At 45.5% G+C, this 27,839-nt stretch overlaps 1 protein-coding gene across 1 annotated transcript in view; it reads left to right on the top strand.

Moving 5' to 3' along the window:
- The window catches only part of ETV6 (ETS variant transcription factor 6), a 237,154-nt gene that overhangs the window by 76,464 nt on the left and 132,851 nt on the right, over window positions 1–27,839 (top strand). Inside the window, exon 2 of the mRNA XM_065887202.1 lies at window positions 21,756–21,885. Within this exon, the coding sequence (XP_065743274.1) occupies window positions 21,756–21,885 (130 nt within the window). The remainder of the gene's footprint in view (window positions 1–21,755; window positions 21,886–27,839) is intronic.

Below are 27,839 nucleotides of genomic sequence, written 5' to 3'. Positions count from 1 at the left end.
CCGGTTTTAGCCTTGAAATCCCACATCCCCGGAATCACCTCCACCCCAGGTCAACCAGGATGGTGCATCGTCCAAGAAAGCAACCATGAGGGTCACCCTGCGTAAAGAGACATCCTTCGGCCTTGCAGTCCTAACCTTCAGCCTGGCCTGGTGCCTTAGAAATGACCTAGAAGGTACTGTGTGAGCAGTGCAGTGCACACCTTTAATGCCACTTGGTAGAATATTCAAAGCACACGGCCCTGGAATCAGGGAAAGTCGCCCTAAGTAGGGATATCTTTGTGCCTACAAGTTAAGAATTCTGGTTTCTTGGTTGTGGTTTGTTCTTTGTTTTGTTTTTTCCTCCTGTCTACGCTTTTTCTCTTTACAACAGAATACGGTGAAAAACGAAAACGAGAACTGATCACTACCTGATTTCTGAAACAAGAAGTGTGATTGCAGATACTTCTGCTGGTCTCAGATTTTCCATCTGAAAAATGAGGATGCTGGTCTCGATTTCTAGGGTCCCTTTCTGCTCAAACTTGCTGTCAGGAAAGAAGCAGGAAGTAGGAAGCCAGAGAGGCCAGAAAGAAAATGGACTCCATGTCCTTCACTAAGCTCTACTCACAAGCAGGACAGTTTCCTTTCAGTATAAATCTCTCCACCCCTTCTTTTTCTTCATCTGTCGTTTGAATGTGCCGCTTTTTCAGGAGTGGGCAGCTGCCCTGGTTCTCTGGCTGTACCTGACGCACAGACATCCCTTCCCCTTCCTGCCTCTGGGCAATCTGAAGCAACTCTTGTTCTCCCAACACCCTGACGCTGGGCCTAAATACATCATCCCAGATGTCAGAATATGCTCTTTTCTGTTTAAATTGCTCGACTCCAGGTTTGCAATCGCCTTGTGAACCACGAGAACTTTCAAAAACTTTAATCTATTTTTTTTTACCATCTTATCTTCCCTGAGTCCATGGTACCACTTTTAATTTTGCCAAAGATCCTTACTCCTCATTTTGGGGGAGAAAATGTAGAATCATGGCTTTGGAATTTGACCTACCTTGATTCAGATTCTAGCCCCACTTTGTTGTGTGTCATTGGAAAAACCAGGTTCTTTTAGCTCACTGAGACTTGGTGTCTTCATTTATGAAACAGAAAGGTATCATATCTTATGTATCTGGCACATAGAAGGTTCTGAATATATTTGATGGACCACTTCATTTTCCCTTAGCCCTTCCTCCTGCACCATGCTCCCTGACACCTCACCCTGTTTCCATTCTTTCCCTTCTGTTTAATTTCAGAGGTTACAGAAAAGGTGTGTGTTACAGGTAGAGTGAGTGCACGCTGATTGAGTAAGTACCTCAGGCCCTCCTCCTGACGACTCATACTGGGCTACACCGCCCCTGAATGTTTATGCAGCCAACTGGGAAAGAGGTGTCATTAGCAAGAACCAGTTACCTCCATGCAAGGAACGAAATGTGCTCACTATTAGAGCAACACAGGCGCCTCCCACACCACCCGCCCTGTGCTCCGGGATACTGAAGAGTTGATCCGCAAATCCAGGTGCAGCTGATGCTGAGAGGAGGCCGCCTGCCCGCCGATCCTCATGGCAGACGGCTGGGAAACCTCTGCTCTGCAGACCGCTCGACTTGATGCTCCAGCTGTAGCCGCTCCCGTGCTCCTCCAAAGAAGCAAAGGCACGTTTTCTCTTTGGGCAGAGCGTGGGTAACAGTGTCACGGAAAGTACATTGAGTTCTCTCTCCTCGAGTATCTACCCAATCCAGAGACAGGGATTGTCTGATCGTCCTAGGACGCGCAGACCTAGCAGTGGCCACTTCCGCTTGTTGCGGCGTCTTTATTGGAACGGAGTCTTTTGATTTCCTTTTTCCCTATTTTTTCCTGCTTGAAAACAGGTGGTTTGCAAAGGCACTTGATAGTGACTTAAGCTCTCTCGTGGGCAGTAGGTTTACATGACCATTTGTGTCTTTCATCACACAGTCCTCTGTGTAATTATGTGATATCTTGAGCCTACCACAGATGGAGCCCCTAAGCCAACCTCAAAAGTGACCGGTCAGTCTTTGCATGTGTGCATATCTGTACGTCCTAAAGATTTACCACCACGCTGGCACGTGTTCTTGTCATTGATGCTTGTTAAGCTTTTTATGTGCTAGGCCCTGTGCTGAGTTCTAATGTGTTTTCTCCTTTACAACCTTTTGAGATAGATAGAACCAGTGTTATCATTATCCCATTTTATAGATGAAGAAACTGAGGTTTGGGGAGCTTAAGTCACTTGTCCAGAGTCATGCAGTAAATACAGGAGCCAAGATTCAAAACAAGCCTGAGTACCTCCAAACTATAGCTCTTCACCACCACTGTGTAGGCTCAAAAATATTTTTAGAACTGAATGGAGAAATCTAAGGGAAGGGAAAGCACGGTCCCTAGATTTTAATGTCTCTTGTGATAACCATACGACGTCTTTCGTCTCTTTCAAATGTCGTTGAAATGAAACTTGAAAGACTCCATTTTTCATCTTCTACTTAGTAAGAATGAGCAGATGTCTTGGTCATTTGTGATGTGTGTCCCAAAGTTGGCCCCTTGTAGCGACACTGGTTTCTGCTTCCAAGCCTCCTCCTTCCTTCCAGCTCCTTGTGTACCAATTTATCTGCTGCCTAGTCCACCTGCCCCTCCGGGGGTGTTCGTAGGCCCCCCTATGTTCACACGGCAACTTCTACTAAAAGAACCTTCACCCCAACATTGGCACAGATCGGGGGTCGTGGACCTCTGAGGGAATAAGCCTCAGGCTTCTTGATGCCCGTGTGAGCTAGGGCTATATATTTATTTATTTATTTGGTTGCACCAGGTCTTAGTTGTAGTAGGTGGGCTCTTTAATTGTGGCAGGTGGGCTCCTTTGTTGCAGCTCTCGGGATCCTTAGTTGTGGCTCCTGGGCTCCTTAGTTGCGGCTCTACAGCTCCTTAGTTGCGGCATGCAGACTCTTAGTTGCGGCATGCATGTGGGATCTAGTTCCCTGACCAGGGATCAAACCCGGGCCCCCTGCACTGGGAGTGTGGAGTCTTATCCAGTATGCCACCAGGGAAGTCCCTGGAGTACTTAGGGAGATCAGAGTTGGTTGGTCACCTAACGTGATTTCTAGAATAGTATGGACGGGGTAAGGCTAAAAATAGTATGGATGGGGTAAGACTAAAATCACCTAACATGATTTCTAGAATAGTATGGATGGGGTAAGGCTAAAATCACCTAACAAGATTTCCAGAATAGTATGGGTGGGGTAAGGCTAAAAAAGGGTAGACCCGTACCAGCACCCAGATATCCATGTAAATGTGTCTCCTTCAGAGTTTCAGAAGTAGTCACTTAAAAGACAAAACATTTCCTTGAATTGTACACCCCTTGCTTGGTGCCAAGGAAGAAAGGACCTAGGTTTTGCTGTCCAAAGGCTCCGGGTTCAAAGACTGGCTTGTAACTTATTACCATTATGTAAGTTATGCAGCGTTGCTGAATCCCAATTTTTTTAAAGTTTTTTTAAAATAGGGATTTAAATGTCATGCTTATTTGATTGCTGGGAAGTTTCAGTGAAATGTGCTACGTATCTGTTACATAAGGGTTGACGGTAAATAATACTTTCTTTTCCTTTCCCCTTAAATCATCTTTTCCCCTTTGGACATTAAGTTCCTTAAAGAAGACAGAGGGTTTTTTTTTTCTTACTCATCTCCATATTCTCAGCATCTAGCAGGACCAGCCGTGTATTTGTTGAATCAAAGAAAAATCTTTCAGAAAGGTCTTCAGATCATTTGTTCATTCACTCACCAGTCGTTAGTCGTGTATGTGCAGTGTATCAGGCACCGTGCATGGAGGAACTCAGTTGACAGCACAGACACAGTCTGTGTCCCCACTCTTTTCTAGTCTAGCTGGGAGAGGAACGTTTCACAGGTAATTAGAGCAATGAACAACTTCGGTCCTCGAGGTGGGAGTTAAATTTTGGACATAGATGTAATCATTTGGCATCGAGTCCGATGAGTAAGTCTTCCAAGCTATACTTGAAACTGTTCTTGGTCAGATCTAAGAAGCAGCTATAAACTGGTACCTGTAGTTGCTTCTGAACGTCCCAAAAGAGGTGTCTTTAAAGTATTTTTGAGGAATGATGGCAGCATTGGGATGAGTATAAGCACATTTTTAAGTCTCTCTCTTGAGAGGCAGCAGAGTTGATGAGATGGTTTCCTTGGAGGGCAGGTGTTCCAGGAACATGGACCGACCTGGAATAAGGCCTAAGGACAAGTCACATTAACTGGGTAGTGGGGCAGTGAGCGTGTCTCCTGGAGAGGAGAAGACAAGGAGAAGGGCAGTGCTGGCTGCTTGTAGCAAGATTTTTATGTAGACAGTTGGACTTAAAACTGTGTCCAAAAGTCACTAGATGGCCCTAGGGGAAAACACGGGACAAGAGGTGAGTTTGTGTTGGCATCGAGAAATGCACTGAGTGAGGTTGTCTAATAAGGCTTATTCATTCATTCAGTAAACATGTAACGAGGGCTGCTATGAGCCAACAGGCACTGCCCTGGGTGTCAGGGACATGGTGGTGAGCAGAACAGGCAAGGCCCCCTGCTCAGGCCGCGCTTTCTGCCAATGACAACCTTCCCGTCTTGGTGAGAGGGAGGGCCTGGGGCTCCAGTGTGGTTTGGGGGTCTGAGAAGCACGTGAAGGTGAGATGGACCCCCAGCCATGGACATGGACACAGGAGAATGAAAGTCCAAGGAACTGTGAAGGAGGAGACCCAGATCCAAAGTCAAGGGCAAGGTCTGCTGAGGCCGTCAGGCAAACATGGGCTGGAGAGACCTGACCTGGCACAAAGCAGGATGGGAAGTCCCAAAGGGGGACCCACAGCTGAGTCTCTGGATGGGGAGGAAATGCTAAAAGCTCTGGGTCGGGACGGTAGAGTAAAAAACCTACAGTCAGCTATAAAAAGTTTTCTAAACACCCTTATTGAACTAGAAAGCGCGTATTGACGGTGGTTTGAACTGAGTGGGATTTTTGTTTTGGTCTTAGGATACTCGGGGCCATTCAGAGATTCCCAATTTACCAGTGTTTGTCCTGTAATCTGGCTGTAACACACTCGAGGCCAGCCTCTAGAAATTTGACTGATGTAGTTTTCTAGTCTGAACTGAGGAAAATTGTACCCATTCTTCTCTTCCCAATGATCTAATGTCTAATGTTTGTACATAAAAGGGTATAATGTAGTGAGACGGTACATCGTAATTTTTTTCTTTTTTCTTTTTTTGCTCTGGATGAAAGGAATGGGCAAGTGAATCAGCACGAGTCTTTGGACCTCGGTCTGAAAGCTCTGGAAACCACGGCACAAGAATAATAGCATCATGGTTGGCACGGCTTTTTTTTTTTTTTTTGCAGTACGCGGGCTTCTCAGTGTTGTGGCCTCTCCCGTTGCGGAGCACAGGCTCCGGACGCGCAGGCTCAGTGGCCATGGCTCACGGGCCCAGCCGCTCTGCGGCGTGTAGGATCTTCCCGGACCGGGGCACGAACCCGTGTCCCCTGCATCGGCAGGCGGACTCCCAACCACTGTGCCACCAGGGAAGCCCATGGCATGGCCTTTTTACCTATTTTAACTGAATCAGTTTACTCAGAACCTTATTAATCAGTGAGCACAATTGTCTCCATTTTGTAGCTGAGAAAACGAGGTTCAGGTCTGCACCTGAACCCCCCTTTTTGTAGTTTTTGTAGAGGGAAGAATCATTGCGGAGGATATGGGGGACTCTTTGTTCAGGCTTCTACTTATGTTGTTTTCTAGTCTTGCCAGTAGGGGAGAGCAGATAAGGACGGTTAGCATTGGTAAAAGGGTACTTACAAGTTTCGTTAAAACTGTAAGGTTAGTTTTAGTAAGAGGCTGAGTATTTGGGGGAAGGGGATGTGCCTTATCAAAGGTCCTTACGGAACATCCTTCCTTTCAAGAAGGTCCTTCAGGTGGAACGTCAGTCACAGCCTAGGGAGCCTGTGTCCTTTTTCAACATCTGCTGTACCTATTGTGTGGAGTCAGGTCAGGCAGGTGAGGGCGGGTCTGAACCAGACTTGCTCTCAAGGGCTGTTGAATCATGTCTTTTACTCCTTATGGAGCTTTCCTTCTGCTTTAATTCTGTTTTCGTCTAATTAGGTACACATTTCCTCTGATGAGGGCAAGCTATCTTCTGAGAAGTCTAAACCTCGATTTTATGGTTCAGAGTCCTAGGTGGTAGAAATAATTAGTATTCAACCGCGTGCCCCAGAGCTTTAGGAGTTACAGCTGGCTTATATTTCTGGGCATCTCCTAAGGATTGTGGCCAAGTTCAGGGATGACCCAGATGAGGAAAGGTTGCAATGCACAGTGACTGTTCATGTTGGGGAGGAGAGCTGAAACTCTGCACAGTGACGTCCTGCACGAACGAACTCGTTTTTCAGCTCCCAGGGAAATTGGATGGGTAGTTAAAGGGAGAAAGAGAGAGAGAGAGACATAATGAGAGAGAAGAAGAAAGTAAAAGACTTGACCTCATGGAGCCTAAACTCCTGTGTATTTTTGCTGAGTGTTGAGAGCTCATTGTCTCTGAGTACAGGGGCAGGAAGGACCTCTAGCCCCTTCGTCCTCTATAAATGGCTGTCAGTCTGGATGAATCTAATGACTGACTGTTGCAGTTGGAGAAATGAAGGACGAGGAACATGGGTCATCTGTAGCCCTTGTCCGTCCAGAGTTTAGGATGTTTCTGAAAGGATGTGCGAGCGCGTCCCACCTCGTCCTCCACTCGTCCCCGGGCGGTGCTTGCTGCCCCAGGATCTAACCTGCTGTGTACGATATGGTCACTAGCAGCTCCATGAGGCTATGAGCATTACAAGTGGCTGATGCAGTAGAGAAACTGAATTCTTGACCTATTTAGTTTTAATCAATTTGAATTTTAAAATGTACTTGAGTCAGTTATTAAAAATCTTTAAAAATTTATTTGGAACAGCATTGGGTGAGCAAATTTACCTTTTCGTCTGTAAATTCTGTGAACTATAAACACAGATCAAGTATTTGCAGTGAAAATTTAGTGTCTGATTTGAACTGTCATGTAAACTAGACAGTAAATTTCAAGGACTTATATAAAAAAGTAATATATCTCAATAGCTTTATATCTTGAGTATACGTTGAAAGAATACTTTGGATATGTTGGGTTAAATGTAATATATTATTTAAACTAATTTCATCTGTCTCTTCTGCATCAACTAGAAAATGTTAAATTACACATATGGCTTGCATTATATTTCTGTCAAACGTGCCTGTCTAGATAATGCCTTAGGGCATCCATTGGAAGTGTGATTAGGACTTCCTATGGGAAGTTGCTAGACTTCAAAAGTTAGAGACACATTTTCCCTGTTGTGTTACTGTGGTCTTTTCTATGGATGGGTTTATGACATTTGAGGGTTGGAAAATGGGTTTTAATAAGAGTAAGTTCATTGAGAAGATAGTTTTCTTCTGTTCGTCAGAATGATTTTCAAATGCTTTTCACCCACTCAGAAACCACGGATTCTCATGAGAACAAAGAACTGTAAACGACATCAGTGCTTTGTCATTTGTGTCTGCCTGGTTCATTCACCTTTTCTTCAGGCAGAAGTCTTGGGGATTGTCAGCATAGATTTGATTGGCTTGTGGCAGGGAATATAAAGTAATACAACTAGAGAGGAATTCCATGACAATGAAGGAAATATTAGCCTTTTTCTAAGCTCCTGTTTCAACCCTACAAGCTCCAAGCGATTTGTAGAGTCCGTATTTCAACTTCTGGTTAAACTTTCCAGATCTTCCTATTGATAGGTTTCAGTTGTTGGCAGCTCCACGTCAGAACTGTTGACACCACTGGTGAGGCTTGGCTAGCGACGCTGTGGCAGGCTTTCACAGGGTAGCTTGCAAGTTGCTTCTGAAAGACGCAAAGAGAATTACTGCCCACTCTAGGACTTTCAACACCTGAGTGAATTTCAGATGACAAAGCCATCTTGATGCCACAGTTCGATCAGTGTTTTAGAATTGTATTTTGCTTAAAGGAAGAAGAGAGAAAATACTGATAACATCAAGATGCTTGGAAACTGTTGAAAGTTTTGTTGTATTGGAAGGACTTCAGTTTCCAGTGTCTTCTTTGCAGAATGATTTTTATCAAGGAATGAATGAATAAACCAGCTAGGTTCTTAAGTGAGCTACGCTTCCCCTTAAGGGCCACTTTATACACAGACTTTATCATGATGACCAAGAGTTTAAACAACACTAGAGACAGAAGGTGTAACTCCAGAGAAAGAGGACACCTTTGGGTTTAGGACTCTGCTCCCTCCAGAGCAGTTATGGGATTCATTCAAGAATCTTGTCAATCCTTCCACCTCAGTTCCTACATCTGTCAAGTAGGTTTTGTGCTGGTTTTGGTGATATGACTCGTAAGGGTGTTAGGAGGACATGGCAGCATGTCATGGAAGGACTTTCAACTATCTTGGTGAAGACCTTAGCAGGCTGGAGATTTCTACTAGTTTAGGGTTCCAAGATTTTATTAAGAAGTCAGCTGCTTGGAGGTCAAGACCTTCCTCCAGGTTAGAGTCAGTTGACAGTTCATGTGCAAAAATAAAGACCTAATCACTAGTAGCAAGGTTACTTTGGGGAAAAGATGTATCCCACTCGCCATTTTCGAGTGGCACTCAGGCAGCCCTGACAGCCGTCATGGGGATCATGTATCTCATCTGGGGAAAAGAGGCCCCCTGGACTCCAAGCTGCTGGATTCTTGAGCCAGAAAGAGGGGGTCTGGGGCCTGAACACATGAAGACAGACAGACCCTTCTGGGTGTGGGAAGGGGGAGGGAGGGCAATCCGGAAGTGGAATGGGTTTTCGTTCCCTCTAGCTTCTCCATCGTTACCCTTGTCTCGGCCCTGCTACCCACGTCAAGCGCAGCCGGTGCTGAGAACATGGGCTTCAGGTGGAGCTCCAGAAAGTGAAGCTGAGCAGCCTCCCGGGGGGTGGGGCTGGGGGAACTCCAGAGGCAGTTGGGAGGGAAGAGGAACCGCTGCAGACACACCTGTCTGGGGCACTTGTTCCTTTGTGGGCCAGGTAGTCATCAGGTGGGAACTTCCTGTATTACACCGATAATCTCTACTTTATGGTTAAAGGCAGAACAATAGCAATTTACTCAGGAGGGAAGGACAGTTAGCAAATGGGTTAATAAGGTTTCTAAGAAACTACTGTGAAAGATAATCATTTAGCACGTGTCTGGATTTACTCCATTTCTGTCTTGATTGAAGATACTGATTCTCAGCCTTACCTCTCTGCATATTGGAATCTCACGAAGAGCTTTAAAAATATTGATACCTGGGGCTTCCCTGGTGGCGCAGTGGTTGAGCGTACGCCTGCCGATGCAGGGGACGCGGGTTCGTGCCCCGGTCCGGGAAGATCCCACATGCTGCGGAGCGGCTGGGCCCGTGAGCCATGGCCGCTGAGCCTGCGCGTCCGGAGCCTGTGCTCCGCAGTGAGAGAAGCCACAACAGTGAGAGGCCCGCGTACCGTAAAAAAAAAAAAAAAAAAAAAATATATATATATATATAGATAGATAGATAGATAGATACCTGGCTGGTTGACTTGGGTACTGGGATTTTTTTTTTTTTTGGCAATTAAAGACAATCTTTTAATTTTTTTATATTCTTTTTCATATTCTTTTCCATTACGGTTTGTTACAGGATATTGAATACAGTTCCCTGTGCTGTACAGTAGGACCTTGTTGTTTATCCATCCTGTATATAATATCAGTAGTTTGCCTCTGCTGATGGATAACTGGGATCTTTTTTAAAGCTTCTCCAGATGATTCTGATGTGCAGTGATGATTCAGAATACCTGATTTAGAAAATGTGTATTTCCCAAATGATTAGATGATGCCGAGTCCCTGAAGTATGTGGACACTCAAGCATACTTTTCATGTACTGTCGAGCACAGTAGTTGTAACGAAGGCCCAGGATCTTATGTAAAATAAATGATCAGTCTTAACAGGGCTCCAGTAGTGCAGCGCATGAGTTTGTTATTTCAAGCCGCTTCATACCCTGTTAATGACCGTTGTCGTCACACACACACACACACGCGTCTATATTTCATTCTCATTCCTGTCATGAAGTTTTTAGAATGCTACTAACGCTGGTAGCATTTCTCATAATAATATTCACCTTGGCAGCAGAACTTGTTTGCAGTCATCAGTTGTCCAAAAAAACCCCCCAAACTCCCAGGTCTTTCTAACCACGACCACCATGGAGGGAAGGATGCCTTTTCTGAGTTCCTGTAAGGAGTCATGTGTCTCAAGATCAGGGAACGTCTATGGTTTCTGACAAAGTATATAAGAAATTCCTTGCCAGGATGGTTATTACTTCTGGAAAAGTTTTTCTAAAAGAGGAGATGCAGGTGCGTGACCCTCTTGATCAATGTTCAAGATTGTGTATAGGTTACTTCTGAGTTACAGAGGCTGCAGGTTGGGCAGGCAGATAAATTCTGCCCCGATTCTTCAGTCAGTCATGTGTGAGGTCACGGTCCATCTTCAGTTGTGGTTCCAGTTAATTTCCCACTCTGCACCATGAAGACAGGTTTAATTCTTACGGCATGTATAAAAAGTAATGCTTTATTCGGGACTTTACAAATTTCTCACTGTAATGATGCGTTGCATTTATACAGAGCCTTTGTTTCAAGAAACGCATAGTATTTCACAAGCTTCATGTGACTTATCCTTAAAATAACATTATGTGATGGTAAAGGTTGGGTATTTTAATGCCAGTTCCTCAGACGGCATACGCTGAGGAGATGTTGACATTTCTTTTATGGTGCTTTTCAAGTATAGTGTTCTTAATAGGGTTTTGTTGAAAATTATATTGGTAGGAAACATTTTCCCAGAGACATGAATCTGTACCAGACCTCGTTTGCACTTGTTACTCTAGGTATCGTTTACAGGGCTTTTTCTATTTCTTTGTCTGCCTGAAGCAACCCAGGAATTTTCTGATATATGTAGAGCAAGGGAATTTGTTCAACTTGACCCTGGCAGTGGTTGTAACCCAGCCTTCTCCTTTCCTGATTGAGGTGTGTCGGGGGGCCGGGTTGTCTCCTATTTCACTGGAAACGGGCAGCATCTAGTTAGGACCTTGTGGGATCATGCAGACTTCAGTGGGGCTGTTATTTTAGAGACTTTCTTCAGCATTTCTCTGGATTACCCTCACTTGAACTAGAATGCAAACCTTGCTCTGGTAGCCTGTTTTTAAAGCCCCACATTTCTCATTCCGTGTGTGGTCCATTTCAGCTGTGGACGTTTTGTAAAGATACATCACAGGACAAAAAGTCTTTTTCAATTGTAAAGGGGGTCTGAGTTGCCGCCCTTCCAGTCACCTCCAGCAATCAGCTGTGGGTGTGAGTTTAAAAGCTTCTCTTTCTCTCTCTTCCTTTTATAAGACTTTCAGGTGCAGTCATTCACGAAAGAAATGAAGATGGACCAAGCCCAGAGTGATGCTGTAACAGAAAGAGGAAAGCTGCTTGGGGATGGGGAGAACGTTTATGAGGCACAAGAAGGCAGGTGAAGAGGGAGGGAGGAATCAGTGGTTAATGTGCAGGTTCAAAGCATCCCTTTGGGGCTCTTCTGCTGCTTCCACCTCTGGTCTCCACAGAAGCCTGACCCTCATCCTTTCCTCTGTCCCAATCTTAAGGTCCCGTGAGTCCCCCGGGAGCTCATACCCAGGGGCACTGTGAGTGCAGTGGGAGAGCAACCCCATGGGCAGGTAGAACATGCCTGGAAGGTATCTCTGCTTTGCGGGGAGAAATTGAGAAGCTCTCTCTAATGGCGGCGTTGATACAACTAAACAGTAACACTTGCAGTTCATTACTTGTTAGCCCCAGGCAGGGACACTGCAGATTGGCTAATTGTAATAGCCATATCATTAGAGGGAACAGCATAAGTGGAGGAGAAAGCAGCTAATCAAGACCCGAACTTGGCCTCACTTTGTTGTGGCCAGGATATAAGCTGCTGTTCATTTTGAGTACCTGTCTCTTCTGCTGTTAGAATTAGTTAGGAAGAAAGGATTCTGTGACCCTTTTTCAAAAGGTGGATCAAAAGCTTAGGGGCATTTGTGAATAAATCCCGCAGCAAGACGGTATTTTTCCCAGAGGTGACACCAGCTGGTTCTGTATGAAGTCACGCCACCTTTCTTATACTAAAGTGACCCCACTGTCAGTAGGACATGCGCTACTGGGGTTTCCAATAGTGGTGATGTTTGTTGCCGAGCTCATGTAATCTCCACCTTAAAAGAAGTCATCTGTATGCTGGCAGGGATTAGGGGTGTAATCTGGGCCATGGGGTGGCATGCATTTCATTTTCCCATCCAGATCTAAAGCCTGTGACCTTGCCTCCGTCAGCACTGGGTTCCAGCCAAATGAGCTAAGCATCCTTCACGCACAGACCTCCCTGGAAACCACAACCTGGCATGAAAAGGAATCACAGCTTGAGATTCTGCGTACTACTGCTCATGTCAGAAATATTTAAGAAATTCAGAAGAGAAAAAAAAAAAAAAAGATTCATAGCATCTCAGGGTTAGAAAGGATCTTAATTAAAATGTTTTAAAATTAGGAAATCTAGTTGAGTTTCTGTCTTTGATGCTTGTCTTCGAAAGGGTTGCTCCAAGTTGTAGATACTAGTAATTTTTCTTATTACATTCGGTAGACCCCTCGGATCGTGTGAGGGGCCTCTGGGGACTAGTTGATGGAGAAGGGGGATCGTGGTCTTCCTGTTTTGTTTGGCCGTGTTCTGCCCACAATGTAATTAATAAGCATTGACTCGCCAGGAGATAGAAGATCACGCAGAAGTAGCATCTTGGACTTAGTTATAAGGCACCTTCAAGTTCTACTTGAGTTAATTCCCAGTGCAGGAACACCTTTCAGAGTCACCTTTCAGCCTCATCTTAAATTGGCTTTAAGGGGAGCAGTAATCAGACACACATTCCTAGGGCACAGGTGTGTGTGGCCAGCCCTGCCCTCTGGGGGGCTGAGGGGAAGCCTTCGCTCTGCCTTATATTAGCCCTTCCGAAGTTGAAGACATCTATTTCGATCCTTTCAGTCTTCCCCCCGCCACAAGCCCCCTTAGCGCCTCCATCACCCCTTCCTCATTTGTGAGAAGGGGAGGGTGCGTCTTCAGACCCCTGGACCAGCGTCGTTGGATGGCAGCCACTGTGATCCCCAGAGGCAGACGCGCTCCTCCGGGGTTCAGAGCTCTGCCCACGAACAGGCCCCAGATAAATGTTGACGGGGCCTTTCCTCCTCACTGCTCCTGTTCGTCTCACCTGTACGTTCAGATCTGCTGCTCTTGGATAAATGAAGAGGTGTTGAGTAAGGGAAATGGTTTTTGTGGTTGTCGAAGAAAATGTTAGAGAGAAAAGGAACATGGTTTTATTTAAAAATCCCCTAAGACGAGCTTTCAGTACGAGGTAGAGTCCTCAGAGGCACCAGCAATCGAAATGCCCCGACGGCTCTGCTGATGGAGTCCCACAGGTAACACGCATCCCTGGATGGATGCTGGTGTCTACCCCCGCTCAGGGGCCATGCCAGGGGAACTCCCCTCGCACGTTGCATTTAGTCTCCTTCCTTCAGGTAAAGGCACATACGCCGTCCATCTTTGTTCCCAGTAGCAGAAGCAACAGGCTTAAGCAGTCAGCACCCTGGCTCGGGGCCTCTGTGGAGCGACCCTCGGGGACCCCCCTGGAATTCTGTGAGGAGTGAGGGCACGAAGCAATGAAATATTCCAAAGCTGCAGCTGTTCTTACAAGCTTGAACTTACCTCGTGGGAGTCACCATTAGTTGTGAAGCCACTGTGGACGGGCTGGCCCTACTTCAATGTAATTTCTTATGTCTCCTCTTTTTACCAGCCGTACCATCTCCCGAGCTGGTGACTAGAACAGATTGCTTCCCCCCTGCCATCTTCAGATCAGGTTCATCATGTGGAATGGGGGTCATGATGCCTTCCTTGCAGGGATATTGTGAGTCTGAAATAAAATCGAGGCTTCGTGGGAAGTATATGCCAAGCGCTCCTTTAATGCTAGCTTCCCTCCCTGGTTGTCGCAATGACTATATTTTCCAACCAAGATTGGGACATATGTTCTGAGGAGTATAAGTATTTATGTATGAGTACCCATATGTATTTATGGGTAAAGTGATGCAGAATTTTTAAAATTAATTTTTATTGGAGTATAGTTGACTTACAATGTTGTGTTAGTTTCTGCTCTACAGCAAAATGATTCAGTTATACATATACACATACCCACTCTTTTTTTAGATTCTGTTCCCATATAGGTCATTACAGAGAATTGAGTAGAGTTCCCTGTGCTATACAGTAGGTTCTTATTAGTTATCTATTTTATATATAGTAGTGAGTATATGTCAACCCCAGCCTCCCAATTTATCCCTCCCCCGCCCTTTCCCCCTTGGTAACCATAAGTTTGTTTTCTACATCTGTGACTCTATTTCTGTTTTGTTTTCAAATAGGTTCATTTGTACCATTTTTTTAAGATTCCACACGTAAGTGATATCATATGACATTTGTCCTTCTCCGTCTCACCTAGTATGATAAGCTCTAGGTCCACCCATGTTGCTGCAAATGGCATTATTCCATTCTTTTTTATGGCTGAGTAATATTCCATTGTATATATGTCATATATGTACCACATCTTCTTTATCCATTTTCTGTCAATGGACGTTTAGGTTGCTTCCGTGTCCTGGCCAGAATTTTTAATATTGGAGCCATCTTAGAAATCCTAGGACTTAAAGGTGGTAGACTTCGTAATGCCTGCTACAGGCCTTACCTCCTAGTGGATGCTTGGTGAATGCTGAAAGATTTCATAACAATCATAGGAGAACAAAACCTTAACGGCCTTTTACAGCAGTGCTTGATTGCGTGGCCTATCGCTAACGCTTCTTTTCTTTCATCCCATTGTGCATCGATAACTTAGTTCTGGGCAAAAGAAAGACGTAAGGTGCTTTGACTTGATTGTATCTGTTTGATAGAGACAATACGCTGTCTTCTGATTTAGGGTAGAGTAGCCTTAAGAAGAGGAGGAAAAGGACTGTATTTCAGTTCTAAGCATGTAGGAATTTATGTAGTTCAGGTCCCAAACCATCTTCTTCAGTGCCCAAAGCAAGAGCACTCCTTGGACAGGTGAAGCCGGGCTCCTCAGATGATCCCCACGTCACTGTGAATGTAGATTGTGGGGCGTACCCTCCCCCGCAACGGCTGAATGGGCGTCTGGGTGACCAAGGGAGATAGCTCCAGAGACCAGGAGTGTAGCTCCTGCCCATTCTGTTTTCATGGGGTACTCCCATTTTTCTTGCTGGAAATGACTGCAAGCATGTTAAAAGCCAAAGACCAATTGGGGTGTAAAAAATCTGATGACTCAGCGCCAAGAGGGATGTTTCTCTCGGGAGAGGAGACGGGCACTAAGAGGGGAACCGGCTCGGGTCACTTGTTTAAAAGGCGTCTCCTGGAGCCTCTGTGGGAGGGAAAGACAGCATCACAACTTCACTGCTGTGATTTGATGGACCTGGTGTTCTACTTCGCAGTTCTTACTTGAATCCCTCGCATCCTAAGGTACACTGTTCTCACCCCAGACCCTAAAGCACACGGTTTCTTTCTCGAAAGCTGAGAAAGATATCGTGGACTGTGGCTGTGTGTAAATTTAGCAAAGAAGAGTGACGTTTGCATCTTTCCGCAAGTCCTTTAAGTTGATCTTGCTAAATTTGGGGGTGAGCAAAATACTCGGTGTAGTTTTTCAAGTGAAAGGACTTGGCAATCAAGAGTGTGTTAGTTTAGGTTGTTGTGTGTTCTGTTTGCACCCCTGGCACCAAAAACCTAGAAGACCATGCAGCTCAGAATTCAGTCTTGTTCAGTTTTCTGGTGACGTGTTGCTTTTGCTTATTAATGAAAGCTTATTTAATGAAAGCCAAAGCCACCGCCTTGAATTATTCTGTAGCCAGAAGGGTGTAGTTAAATAATTGTGTATTCAGACTTCAGTTGAGTAAATCTCAATAAATAGTTTCCCATAGGAGAGATTTCTTTAGTCTGTAGAAGATGGCTGTAGTAGAAGCATCAGCTTTCCCAGGCAGCTTTCCTAAAAATCTGCAGGGTGGAAAAGAGAAGGAAATCCTTCCCTCAAAATCTTGAATATTACTAGCACGACCACTGTACCTGTGGTGCCTACTGTTTCCCCTCTTGTCTGGGTTGCTGGCTTTCAGTGCATAGAAGGGACACCTAAGTGTAGCAGGATGAAAAGTGCACTGCAGCATTTTTACTGTATTTCCTTGGGAAATGGTCCATGGGCACCACTGTTTCCATCACACTCTCTGTCCTCAAGACTTTACACAGGCTTCAGAAACCATCTTTGGGGTAATCCTGGCACTCATAAGGGGGATGGGGGCTATTTCTGGAAAAAGTTCCTAAATCAAGGGCATCTTAGCTCTACAGTCAAGAAATCTTTGAAACTACCTCTAAACCATCTCTTTGCAAGTACTGTTGTCCCTCGGTATCTGCAGGAGGGTTTGGTTCCATGACCGCTGAGGATACCAAAATCCACAGATGCTTAAGTCCCTTATATAAAATAAAATGGTGTAGTATTTGCATGTAATCTGTACACATCCTCCCGCATACTTTAAGTCATGTCGTTATTACTTATACAATGGAAATGCTATGTAACTAGTTACCAGCACATGGCGGATTCAAGTTTTGCTTCTGGAACTTTCTGAAATTTGTTTTCCCCTGCATGTTTTCAATCTGTAGTTGGTGAATCCCCAGATTTGGGGCGGTGGACTGTACAACCAGACTTTATTTCTGTTTTTCTCTATTACAGAAATGCCTTATCTTTATTTCCAGAAGGTTAGTATTTAACGGTCAGTAAGCTCTAAATTTCTCAGCCTTTCAGCTTTTTCAAAGAGTTAGTGACGTAAAAACAAATGTGTGAACGTGCTGGGGGATCCCCATGATTTATAGAAGCTCTATATTAAATAATTTTGAAAAGGAAAGCCTTTTTTGGTGATAATAATATTCAGTTTTTATCTCTTGTCTGTAAAAGGCAGCCACGGGGTGGGCGTGGAGGAAGGATAAACACCACTTTCCTACTGAACACAAGACATACAAGCTTGGTTTATGCAGTAGTCACAGGTTCTAAGCGGCTGGTTTAAAAATGAGCAGAATTATTAAGTATTATCAGAGAAATGGAAATCAAAACTACAATGAGGTACCACCTCACACGGGTCAGACTGGCCATCATTAAAAAATCTACAAATAACAAATGCTAGAGAAGGCGTGGAGAAAAGGGAGCCCTGCTGCACTGTTGGTGGGAATGTAAATTGGTGCAGCCACTATGGAGAACAGTATGGAGGTTCCTCAGAAAACTAAGAATACAGTTGCCATATGATCCAACAGTGCCACTTCTGGGCATATACTCCTATAACTCAAAAAGATGCACGCACCCCTACGTTCATAGCAGCACTGTTTACAATAGCCAAGACATGGAAGCAACCTAAATGTCTACTGACAGATGAATGGATAGAGAAGATGTGGTACATATATACAATGGAACATTACTCAGCCATAAAAAAGAATGAAATAATGTCATTTGCAGCAACATGGATGGACCTAGTGATTATCATACTAAGCGAAGTAAGTCAGAAAGAGAAAGACAAATACCGTATGATATCACTTACACGTGGAATCTAAAATATGACACAAATGAACTTATCTGCGGAACAGAGTCACAGACACAGAGAACAGACTTCTGGTTGCTGAGGGGGGTGGGGGAAGGATGGATTGGGAGTTTGGGATTAGCAGTTGCAAAAACTATTATATATAGAATAGGTAAACAACAAGGTCCTACTGTATAGCACACGGAACTATAGTCAATATCCTGTGATACACCATCATGGCAAAGAATATGAAAAAGAATGTATATATATGTATAACTGAGTCACTTTGCTGTACAGCAGAAATTAACAACACTGTAAGTCAACTCTACTTCAATAAATTTTTTTAAAAAATGAGCAGCATTACATGGGCCACCTTGAAGCAAACACTGCTGTCTCCGATGGAGACATCCAGGCAGAGGGGCTTAAAGAGACTAACATCCGATTCCCCCCAATCACGGAAACCTCTTTATTCTCAGAACTGCCTCTTGAAGGGTCACCTTGTGACCCTTCATGGTCGGGGATAGAGCTCACTTTCAATAGCGTGCTTGTAGCAACCCTAACTCCGCATTCCATTTAATGTTTTGAAAGCTTTCTGTAATGGTTAGTAACATTTACATTTCATCCTTTGCCTAAAACTATTTTTAGCCTTATTGTCTCCTTCCAGAGGTTTTGTGCTGCTCTTCCAACACCCCTTCTCAAAGGTATTACAATTGGCCTTAGAAACGGCGGTGCTCCCTTTTGTTCTGCGCAGTTGGTTTGGTAGGTTGTGCCTGCACGTCTGAGAGCAGCATGTTTCCTTTTTCGGTATCTAAACAATAATGTGACCACATCGCGGCATTTTTAGTCACATCATCGACCTCTGCTGGCAGTGTATCCCCCTCCAACGCTTGACTGCATTAATGTCAGTGTCAGCACCATTTTCATTTAATGAGAGCAGTGGTTATAATCCTCTTGGGGAAATCGTTATTCCCCTCTGTGATGTTCAAATAAAACACCTCTGGTTTTCATCCGACTGACAATTTGCTCTCGAGGTGAATGCGCTGTAAGCGGGGGTACTCCCCTTCTCTTCCTTGGGGTTGGACCAGAGAGGCAGTTCTGAGAATAAAGAGGTTTCCGTTACTGGGGGGAATCGGATGTTAGTCTCACTTAGCCCCTCTGCCTGCATGTCTCCATCGGGGACAGCAGTGTTTGTTTCATATTCCTCACTGCTGATGGTCTACTGATTGTGCCACGGTACATGTTAAGTGCATGGTTAGAATGACAGATTTTAAAATGAGGACCACGTGAGTCACCCTAGAGATTGACAGAAAGAGAGACAAGGGACGTAAGTCTGGTGGGGGATGCCCAGGGGTGTGCTTGCTTCTCCTCGGAAAGGAGCCCACACACTGGGCGGCATCCTTTCCGGGGTCCCCTGAGCGCTGCGCTGGCCGCTAAACCCAGGGTCACGGTAGTGTAACAGCCGCTAGCAAATTGCTGCTCAAGACCCTAGAAGCACATTTTGCTTTTCCCCCTCTTGGTCAAGATACCCACCCTTTCTTTTGTTACTGACGAATCTCTTCATTGAAACTTTTGAAAAGAGCTTCCCATCCCAGGCTTAGGATGTCGCGGTGTTGCTGAGTGGAATCCATCCTCAGGAGTGAGAGGCATTCAATTTCCACAGTCACTCGGTGTCCGGCCTTCTCTTTATAGGTTTCATCATGAAATAGCAAGGTTGGCTTCATCTGCAATTGTTTGGACGTGTGCGGGGGGGGGGGGGGGGGTGGCATAAAAATCCGAGGGCAAGCCCTGAGGTGTGGCATTCAGTGTAGCAGGAAGGACTGGGAACCACACACAAATGTAAACACACAGGGGGCTGCCTCCAAAGAAAGTACAGTGAAAAGAAGGTACAACACAACGATAATTGAGCGAGTCGCAGGCTGGAGGTATATTTCCCCAAGAAATAAAGTAAAATCTGCCTTGAGGGCTCCATCCTTGATGGAGTTGGTGAGGGTGAGGGAGCGCGGAGAGGTGGCCTCTAACTCACGTGGACTAGTTATAGGATCTTCTGAGTTTCTCCTTGCTTTAAGAGAAAGTCACCGTCTTAGGAAATGCCATCTTGTTTTTTCTCACACTCATGCCATGCCGTCTGAAAGCTATCTGGCTGCACCGTGTTTGCTTCATCAACAGTTTCATTTCTGCAAAAACCCTAACAAAACAGAAAGCTATTTCTGGGAATAAAATAATGGTAGATAAGATATCGAGACATATATTGGGACTGGGGTGGCAGTGGGGTGTTATTCAGGGGGTGAAGTGTATGGAGAATTTGTTAAACTAGAAAAACAGACTGTTTAAAATGTTTAAAAAAGCCTAGCTCACCTTGAAAAACCCCTCAGCAGATTCCGTATGTTTCCCATATGTGTGTTTATGTCTGACTTTTTCACCTCAAAAACCCCAAGCCAAACACCAAAAATATAACTCCTCCTTAAGTTAGAGTTGCTCAGAATATGTGTGATGTTTGGTAAAGTTCAAGAAAAGTGAAGTTGAAGGTTTTGCCTCTGGGTGACCTTTCACAGGACTTCTCCATTGATCCAGAAATGAAATCTAGGGTGTATGTGTCTGCCCTTAATTAAGAAATTCACCAGGAAACTTTAGGATGTATGTTTAAACAGAAATCTTCCAAAGGCCCTAGTTGCTGGTAGAGGATGCCTCAGGGAAGTTATTGTGATTCCATTCGGAAATTACAAAAATATGTATATATTCATTTAAAATCGAAACTTCCGCCACAGCTGCCAAACTTCCCAGGTTATGAGCAGACGAGAAGCTTCAGTTTGGTTACAGGGCTGGGGGACTCCCCTGCTTCCTTTTGCATATTTGATGGAGTATAAAATGTTAGAGAACTCTTTCCAATACGTAAACACCCCTTTCGTTTTATTTAAATCTGTGATTTTTCTTTTGCTCCATTTTTGTTTTCACAACGGCATCTTACCGATCTCCTCCCGCCCCCTCTTATTTTTTGGACCGTGTGTGTCCCAATTTACTTTGCCCTGTTAAACACAACTTCTTTTCGTTTCTGTGGTTTATGTATGGACTGCAAGTCAAACTAGGTGGTATTTGTCGATCTGAGATGCAAGTTGCACTGCTCTCCCCGGTGTACACCATAGTTGGTTTCTTGCCATTAGTTGGCACGTTTTTAACTTAAAACTAATCCTTCCCGTCCCATCCAGTCGTTTTAATTGATCTAACAAATGCCGCCTGTTTGAATTTAAACAGTGGGTGTGCTGGGTCTCCCCTCCCCCTTTCCTTGTCGGTTGAGTAAGAATCTTCGATTAAACCGTACCTCCTTAAATGCAGGTTATTCTTTGCATGAGCCTTGAGATGCTTCAGAAGGAAAGAAATTATTGGTTCTAAGATGGAGCGTAAGGGGACAAGGAGATAACTGTTGGTGGCAGATCATTCCCTGCGATGAAGGGAAAAATGAAACACTGGAGGTTTTTGGTGGTGGTAGCTGTGTCATGAGATAGGTAGGTGATAGACAAATCTTGCTTGCAGATTTATTAACTAAAATCTCGAACTTATAAGCCATCATTTTGGGCTCACCTCTCATTGGATCTGAGTGTGGAATCCTACTTTGATTAGAAGATGGGGATATTGCCAGAGAAGAGGGAAGGTGGTTTTAATGTATTGGTGACATTAATTATGGGACCGGAAGAGTAACTTTTGAGAGAGGAGTCTTTAACGCCATTCTCTTAGACATATTGCTTCATTCTCTTGGTCTTGCCTCCCCTCTTTTTACTGGAACAAACAACTAGTACAGAGAGGGGAAAAAAAAAAAAAAAAAAGGACACCTATTTAGCCGAGGGCAAAGGAAAAGCCCGATTTTAAACCTTTCCCGCATTTTGTTACAAATCCCTGATGCTGGCGATCTGAAAGCCAGCTGCACGGAGTGTCTAGAGAGGGGACCAGCACCCAGACGCCCCGAACCCGCCCCCTCGCGATGTCAGCCCTCAGTTCCAGGCTTTCATTGTCTTTTTCCCCCCCCTCCCCTCTTGCTGCCCTTCTTTTTAACAGCAGGAACGGATTTCATATACACCCCCCGAGAGCCCGGTGCCCAGTTACACTTCCTCGACGCCGCTTCATGTGCCAGTGCCCCGAGCGCTCAGGATGGAGGAAGACTCGATCCGCCTGCCCGCGCACCTGCGTGAGTGTTCGCGCGCCCCGGGATGGACGGGGCGGGGTGGTTTGGACGGGACGGACGGACCGACAGCTGGACAGAAGGATCGACCGCTGTGGGGGGGCGGGTGGTGGTGGCAGGGAGGCGGGGCTGCAAGCCGGGCAGGGGCGCGCCTTGAGATGGTTTTCCCACGACCTCCCGAAGCTGCTTTGGCATCGTTCGCCCCCTCCCACCTGCAAATGGCTTTGAAAAGCTTGAGCTTCCTGGCTGTCGTTTCTCTGCGTGTTCATTTCGTCTCTTGACTATGACATACTACCCGCTGCAGCTCAGCAGGGCGTCGGGGCCTCCACACTTGTGCTGCTGGGGCCAGGCTTCAAAGCACCCAGCACCTGTCCTTTCCTTTTTGTCTTTCTTTCTTGAGCTGCCACCCAGCCCCGATGATCCGGCATGCCGAGCGCAGCCGGGGAGAATGCATCACCTGATTGCCACCCTGGTCGCGGTGTCCAAGAAAATGCCAGGTTCTCTGGCTTGACTGTTAGCCTCAGGGCACGAGTCCAGGTTATGGAGGACACGACACGGCGGGAGGTGGCGGGGGGGGGGGGGCGGTCACCTTGGCCCTTCCCTAGTTGATTCCTCATGACTTGAGTGGTGGCCCAGTTGTACTTGCCGTCTTTTTCGGGCGTGCTTGTGCTTCCCAGATTATTCTGCTCCGCCTGGCCCATCCCTCCTCAGAAAGCAGAAGGTTGCCTGCTGAGCGTGGGGAACAGCAAGAGAGGATGCAGGCTTCTCTTTCCTCTCCCTGTGCTCCTTCAGCAGACCACACAACTGTGATGCTGGGAGGTACTCGGCGTGCATTGCTGGCGTACCCCTTCTCCCCGACGGTGAGGGTGGTGACTGGGATCCTTGAAGGGGAGTGGGGGGCCATGAGAACCCTTCCCCTCCTCCAGCTTGCTGCATCCATCGGTGTTTACAAAGTTGGTATATACTAGGGTCAGCACACTCCAGCTTCAGTCTACCCTCTTCTCCACACTGAACTTTTAAAGCAGAGATTGGGACTGTGAAGGTGCCATGGTCACGATCGAGGGCACGGCTGTACTCAGCAAAATGGAGTTTTGTGGCACCAAAAGTGAGTGTTGTGAGCAGACAGCCTGGGAAGGAGACCGCTAACAGCCTTTTTTCCCTCCCCAAGCTGTTCTATGACCAAGCTATTCACTTCAGGACCGTTCACTTTGGGGTGGAACATACTCGGGCCATGCAGAGAAAGCACTCCTGCTACCTAATCTCCTTCATTTATTCGTTTGACAAATAGTTACTGATTAACTGGTATTGGTAACAAATAGTTCCCTATTATTGGTAACAAATAGTTACCTGCACTGTGCCAGGCACTCTTCTGGTTGCCAGGATACAGAAATGAACAAAGCAGACCCAACTCCTTGCCCTTATGGAGCCTGAAGTCTCCATAAAGAGAGAAAAAGAAATAATAAACTCCTGTCCCCAGTAGGCTGAGGTTTCATGGCTTTTTCTTCCTGTACTTTGACACAGCCCATCCCCCAGCCTCCGGAAAGACCCTAACTCCTGGTTTGTCTCTGGACTTCACATATGTAAGCTCTTTGACCACAGAACTGCCCCTCCATAAAAAGTTAACACAGTAAAACGCACTAACAAACACAACGAGCTGACCACCAGCAGGTTGTAATTCTTAACTAGTTCTGCTGTTAGACTAGCTGTTCGACTGTGAGTCAGTCCTCCTAACACTCAGTTTTCCTACCATACAAAATTGTGATTGGACAGGAGAATGTTCAACAGTCCTCTTAACTTGAAAAGATTATGATCTCACCTGAGACATCATTTTCCCTACTTGGAACTGTTTCTTCCATACCAACACTTTACTTTTTTTCTTGGGTTGACAGTTTCCTCATGGAGTCACAGCGGTGCTGCCCACCACTGTCTTGTCGGGCCCTGCCACGTGCCTAGCACACAGTCAGAGTAGCTAATAGCTATTGTGGGATGCCTCTGTACCAGGTACTATGTGAGGTCCTTTATGGAAATTATTTTATTTAATTCTCACAGCGATCCTTGTAGGTATTTTTGTTATATCCGTGTCACACATAAGGAATTTAGGGCTCAGAGAATTTAAGTAACCTGCCAAGGTCACACAGTCAGTAGGAGATAGAGTCAGGGTTCAAACTCAGTTCCGTCTGACTCCAGAGCCTGGGCTTTTATCTGTTAGGCCATGATGTAAGTGTGTTTAATAGGTACTTCTTAGATGGCTGGATGAATTCAGGGTTGACAGTTAGCCACTGTTCACTAATGTGGCCAGAGGGTTGGTTTCTGGCTGGACTCTGTTCTGACTGGTGGATCAGTTGTTGAATAGTTCGCATATCTCCCTTGGACGGATGGATGGGTGGGTGGATGGATGCCCCAGTAGAGAATTATCAGATACAGGACTATAGCACGTTACTGCTGGCCTTAGAACATAGTCAGTTGTTAGGTTAGGGATTCAGGTCATGGTGATGATTTTGTCTGAATGCTCCTGTCTGGCAGCCTGACTTTAGAGCCCTCCTTGCAATCTGCATCAGCCCCATGGTAACACCATTTGTTCCCACATCTGGAATGAATCCTCTGAAAGTGGAGGTTCCCAGGCTCTTGCTGTCTGTCTTCAGCTGGGACTTTCCACAGGAGACTGAGCTGCCCGCCTCCCTGTCCTGTTCCAGCACTAGGCTACCCGTTGTGCTGTTTGAGAAACATCTCCTGGAGTGCCTAGGATGGTTGAGGCCGTGTTGTACACTTGAGGATGCATCCCAGCTGGGTTTCCAAACCGAAAAGAAAATAAATATTCTAACGAGGGAATTGGGTTATTGCTGTTTGAATCTGGGATTCCAGACAATTCCCAGCGGAATGCTCGTGGAAAGTACGGGGAAGAATCCGAAAGCCAAGACAGCGGCAGGACATTTATGGTATTGCTGGGTTGAAAGCATTTTTAGCCGCTTGTTTTAAAGAGATACTCACCAGACTGGTATGCCTCCAAGTGGCTTCTTTTCGCCCTCTGTCCTCATTGATCTCCAGATAAACCCGTTCTCTCTTAACCCTTTCTTTTTCTCCTTTCCTTCTTAAATCAATAGATAGCCTTTCCTGGTTAGGGCGGAAGGCAGGGATCATAATATTTAAGGTTCTCGTACTGCAGGTTCCTCGCCGTTTTGTTCTGCAAACACAGGGCAAGCTGAAGACACAGTGTGACAACTTAGGAAGCTGTTGCGATGTAGAAAGTAATGGCTTTTCCTCTTCCTTGCCTCTGATTAAAAAAAAAACAAAACACCAAAGTGATAACTGGGGCAAGCCCGAAGTGGTGATTCTAGAGGACTTGAAAGGGACAGGCAGGGGCAGTCTGGGCCAAGGGGAGGAGGGCCAGCCCTGTACCATCCTGGCCAGGCCTCCTCCCTGCCCTCCCACCCACCAGATCCTACGGCATCTTCCTGGAACTTCCTTGTTGCACCAGGAGAGCAGAAGCAAGTTTGTTTATTGAGAAGATAGGAAGGTTTTTTTCCCCCTTCCTTCCATGTAGGGTACTAAATTTTCTTTTTAAAGCTTGAGGCTAGAAGAGCTGAAGTGTAACAGTTGCAGCAGGTAGGTGAAAATGAAAAGTTCCATTCTTTGAATTAATTAATTTTTTGGCTGCGTGCGGCGTGTGGGATCTTATTTCCCCCACCAGTGATCGAACCCGCGCTGCCTGCTTTGGAAGCATGGAGTCCTAGCTACTGGACCGCCAGGGAAGTCCAGAAAAGTTCCATTCTTTAAAGGGAAAGTAAACCTTTCATGGTACCTTGAGAACATTTACAGGACCGTGGAGCCCCGAGAGTGCCTGGAGGAGATCACTCTTGATCCTCTGAGCGGTGAACGGCCTCCTAGTGTGAAGGAGAGACTCTCTCTAGTTTGTCTGCCCAGGGACCACTTTTTCTAAATAATGGCCGGTGGGTGCCAAGGGGGTAGCAAAATGTACCTTATGAGCTGATGCCAGCCCTGCAAAATACTCAGCCTCAAGTCGTGATGCCCCGGGCCGCCCACGTGACCACAGTGCGTGTATCTCAGATGTATGGGGCAGAATTTAAATCGCTGAACGCCTTTTCCTTAGTAAATTCCTTTTAACAGAATCATCTCGCATTTAGTCGACAGAATTGCTTCTAATCACAGGCTGACGTGATGCCGCCTGTCTAAAGCCTTTGCCGTTTGCGGTGCCAGTTTGCTCTTCTAAAATTCCTGGTAATTGATATTTAAAAATCGGAACCCAGGACTCATTCATCACATTTAATAGGGTTACGGTTTATGACGTTGCGGGTTCATAAATAGCCGTAATAGCTGCGCAGGGTTGTCTGGAATCGGGACTCCAGAAATAGCCCCCTGGCTCTCCTTCCTTTCCTTGTGCATCTTTCAGAATTCTTACATTACTGCTCCTGTTTGTGTGTTTAATAATTTAATTTAATGCCTTCCTTTGGAAACGTTACCTCGTGGCTCACCCCCTTGGGCGATTTTGCAGTCTCAGCAGAGTGACCGAGTGTAAGGCAGTCGCTCGGTTAGAGCCAGGAGATTGAAAAGAGATGCAGCGCTTCTCTTTGCTACTGAGTGGAGCAGCCAACAATCTTATACACGTTCAAGTTCTTTCCGTTCCCAAAGAAGAGGCAAAAAATGGGAATTAAGGATAATCTTAGTTAGTATTCTATATTAGTGTAAGTAACAAAATGTGTTCGTATATGTGGTTTCATTTAATCACGCGGCAGTCCTAGGTGTTACTAATCCTGTTTTATTGATGAGATGACCATGGCTCAGATAGTTACACTGAATTGTTCACATTCACGTGGCACGTGAAGAATCTAACATGATTTCTATTTCAGAAGTCACCATTTCCCCTTCCTAGGAGAAAACATAATGGCAGAGTCTCTCGGACTTGAAAGCAGAGGCAGTGCTGACTGTTGGCGTCTGGGTAGCCGTGGATGCGGGGACTGGGAACAGCTAGGGCTCCAGTAATGCGCTTGGCCGTTCTTTTGTGCCGAGCCTCTCAACGGGCTGGCCTGTCTCAACAGATAATTATTTCAGTTTTGCTCACCCATTCCTCCTGCTTCTCCCTCTTGAGTGAGCTGACATTGAAATCGAGTATCTCTCTGCCACCAGCAGGACAGCGCTGGCCACGAAGGGCCCACCCAAGTCCCCACATTCCCTGGCATTTCATCAGGAATGACCTCTTGGGAACAGGGCCCACTGCTGTTTCGGAGTTTCTGGTTGAAAAAGCACAGCAATATGAAGGACTTGAGTTCCAACAGACCTGAACGGGCTGGCATCCCAGGGCCACCTGGGATGAGTTCACCTCTCCAAGGCTCTAATTTCATAAAACACCTACTGATGATGGTTTCTTTTCTTTTCTTTTTTTTACCTTTACCCGTAAATATTTCTGTGTATTTTTTCTAAGAACAAGGATATTCTCTTACGTAATCACAATGATTATCAAAATACGGAAAGATTTTTTGAAATATAACACATTCATTTCAGATGTACAACATAACGATTCAATATATGTATGTATTGTGAAATGACCATTGTCCCTACCTGGTGCTGAGGGATATTTACATGAGCCTGGAGATCATAATAGTTAAGATCTATCATCACACATAGTTACAGTTCTTGCTCTTGTGATAAGAACTTTTAAGATCTACTCTCTTAGCAACTTTTTTTTTGGTCTGTTTTGTTTTTTCTGTGGGTTTTTAAAAATAATTTTATTGAAATATAGTTGATGAGGGTTTCTTATAAGTATCAGAGCTAATTTGCATGTGGCATCTTGCAAACAGTGGCCAGGAACTCATGAGGGCTCTATTTCAGTTTCCACAACTGGTAAATCGTGTGTTGAGGAGGTGCATCTTCCCTTTCAAGGGCCAAGAGAAGCATGGATGTGCTTGCTTCTTTCATTAAAGAAAGGGCCTGAAAAAAAAAAGAAA

This window comes from Phocoena phocoena, chromosome 11 (assembly GCF_963924675.1).
Source record: "Phocoena phocoena chromosome 11, mPhoPho1.1, whole genome shotgun sequence".
Classification (NCBI taxonomy): Eukaryota; Metazoa; Chordata; class Mammalia; order Artiodactyla; family Phocoenidae; genus Phocoena; species Phocoena phocoena.
This window is presented reverse-complemented; position numbering and strand designations above follow the sequence as displayed.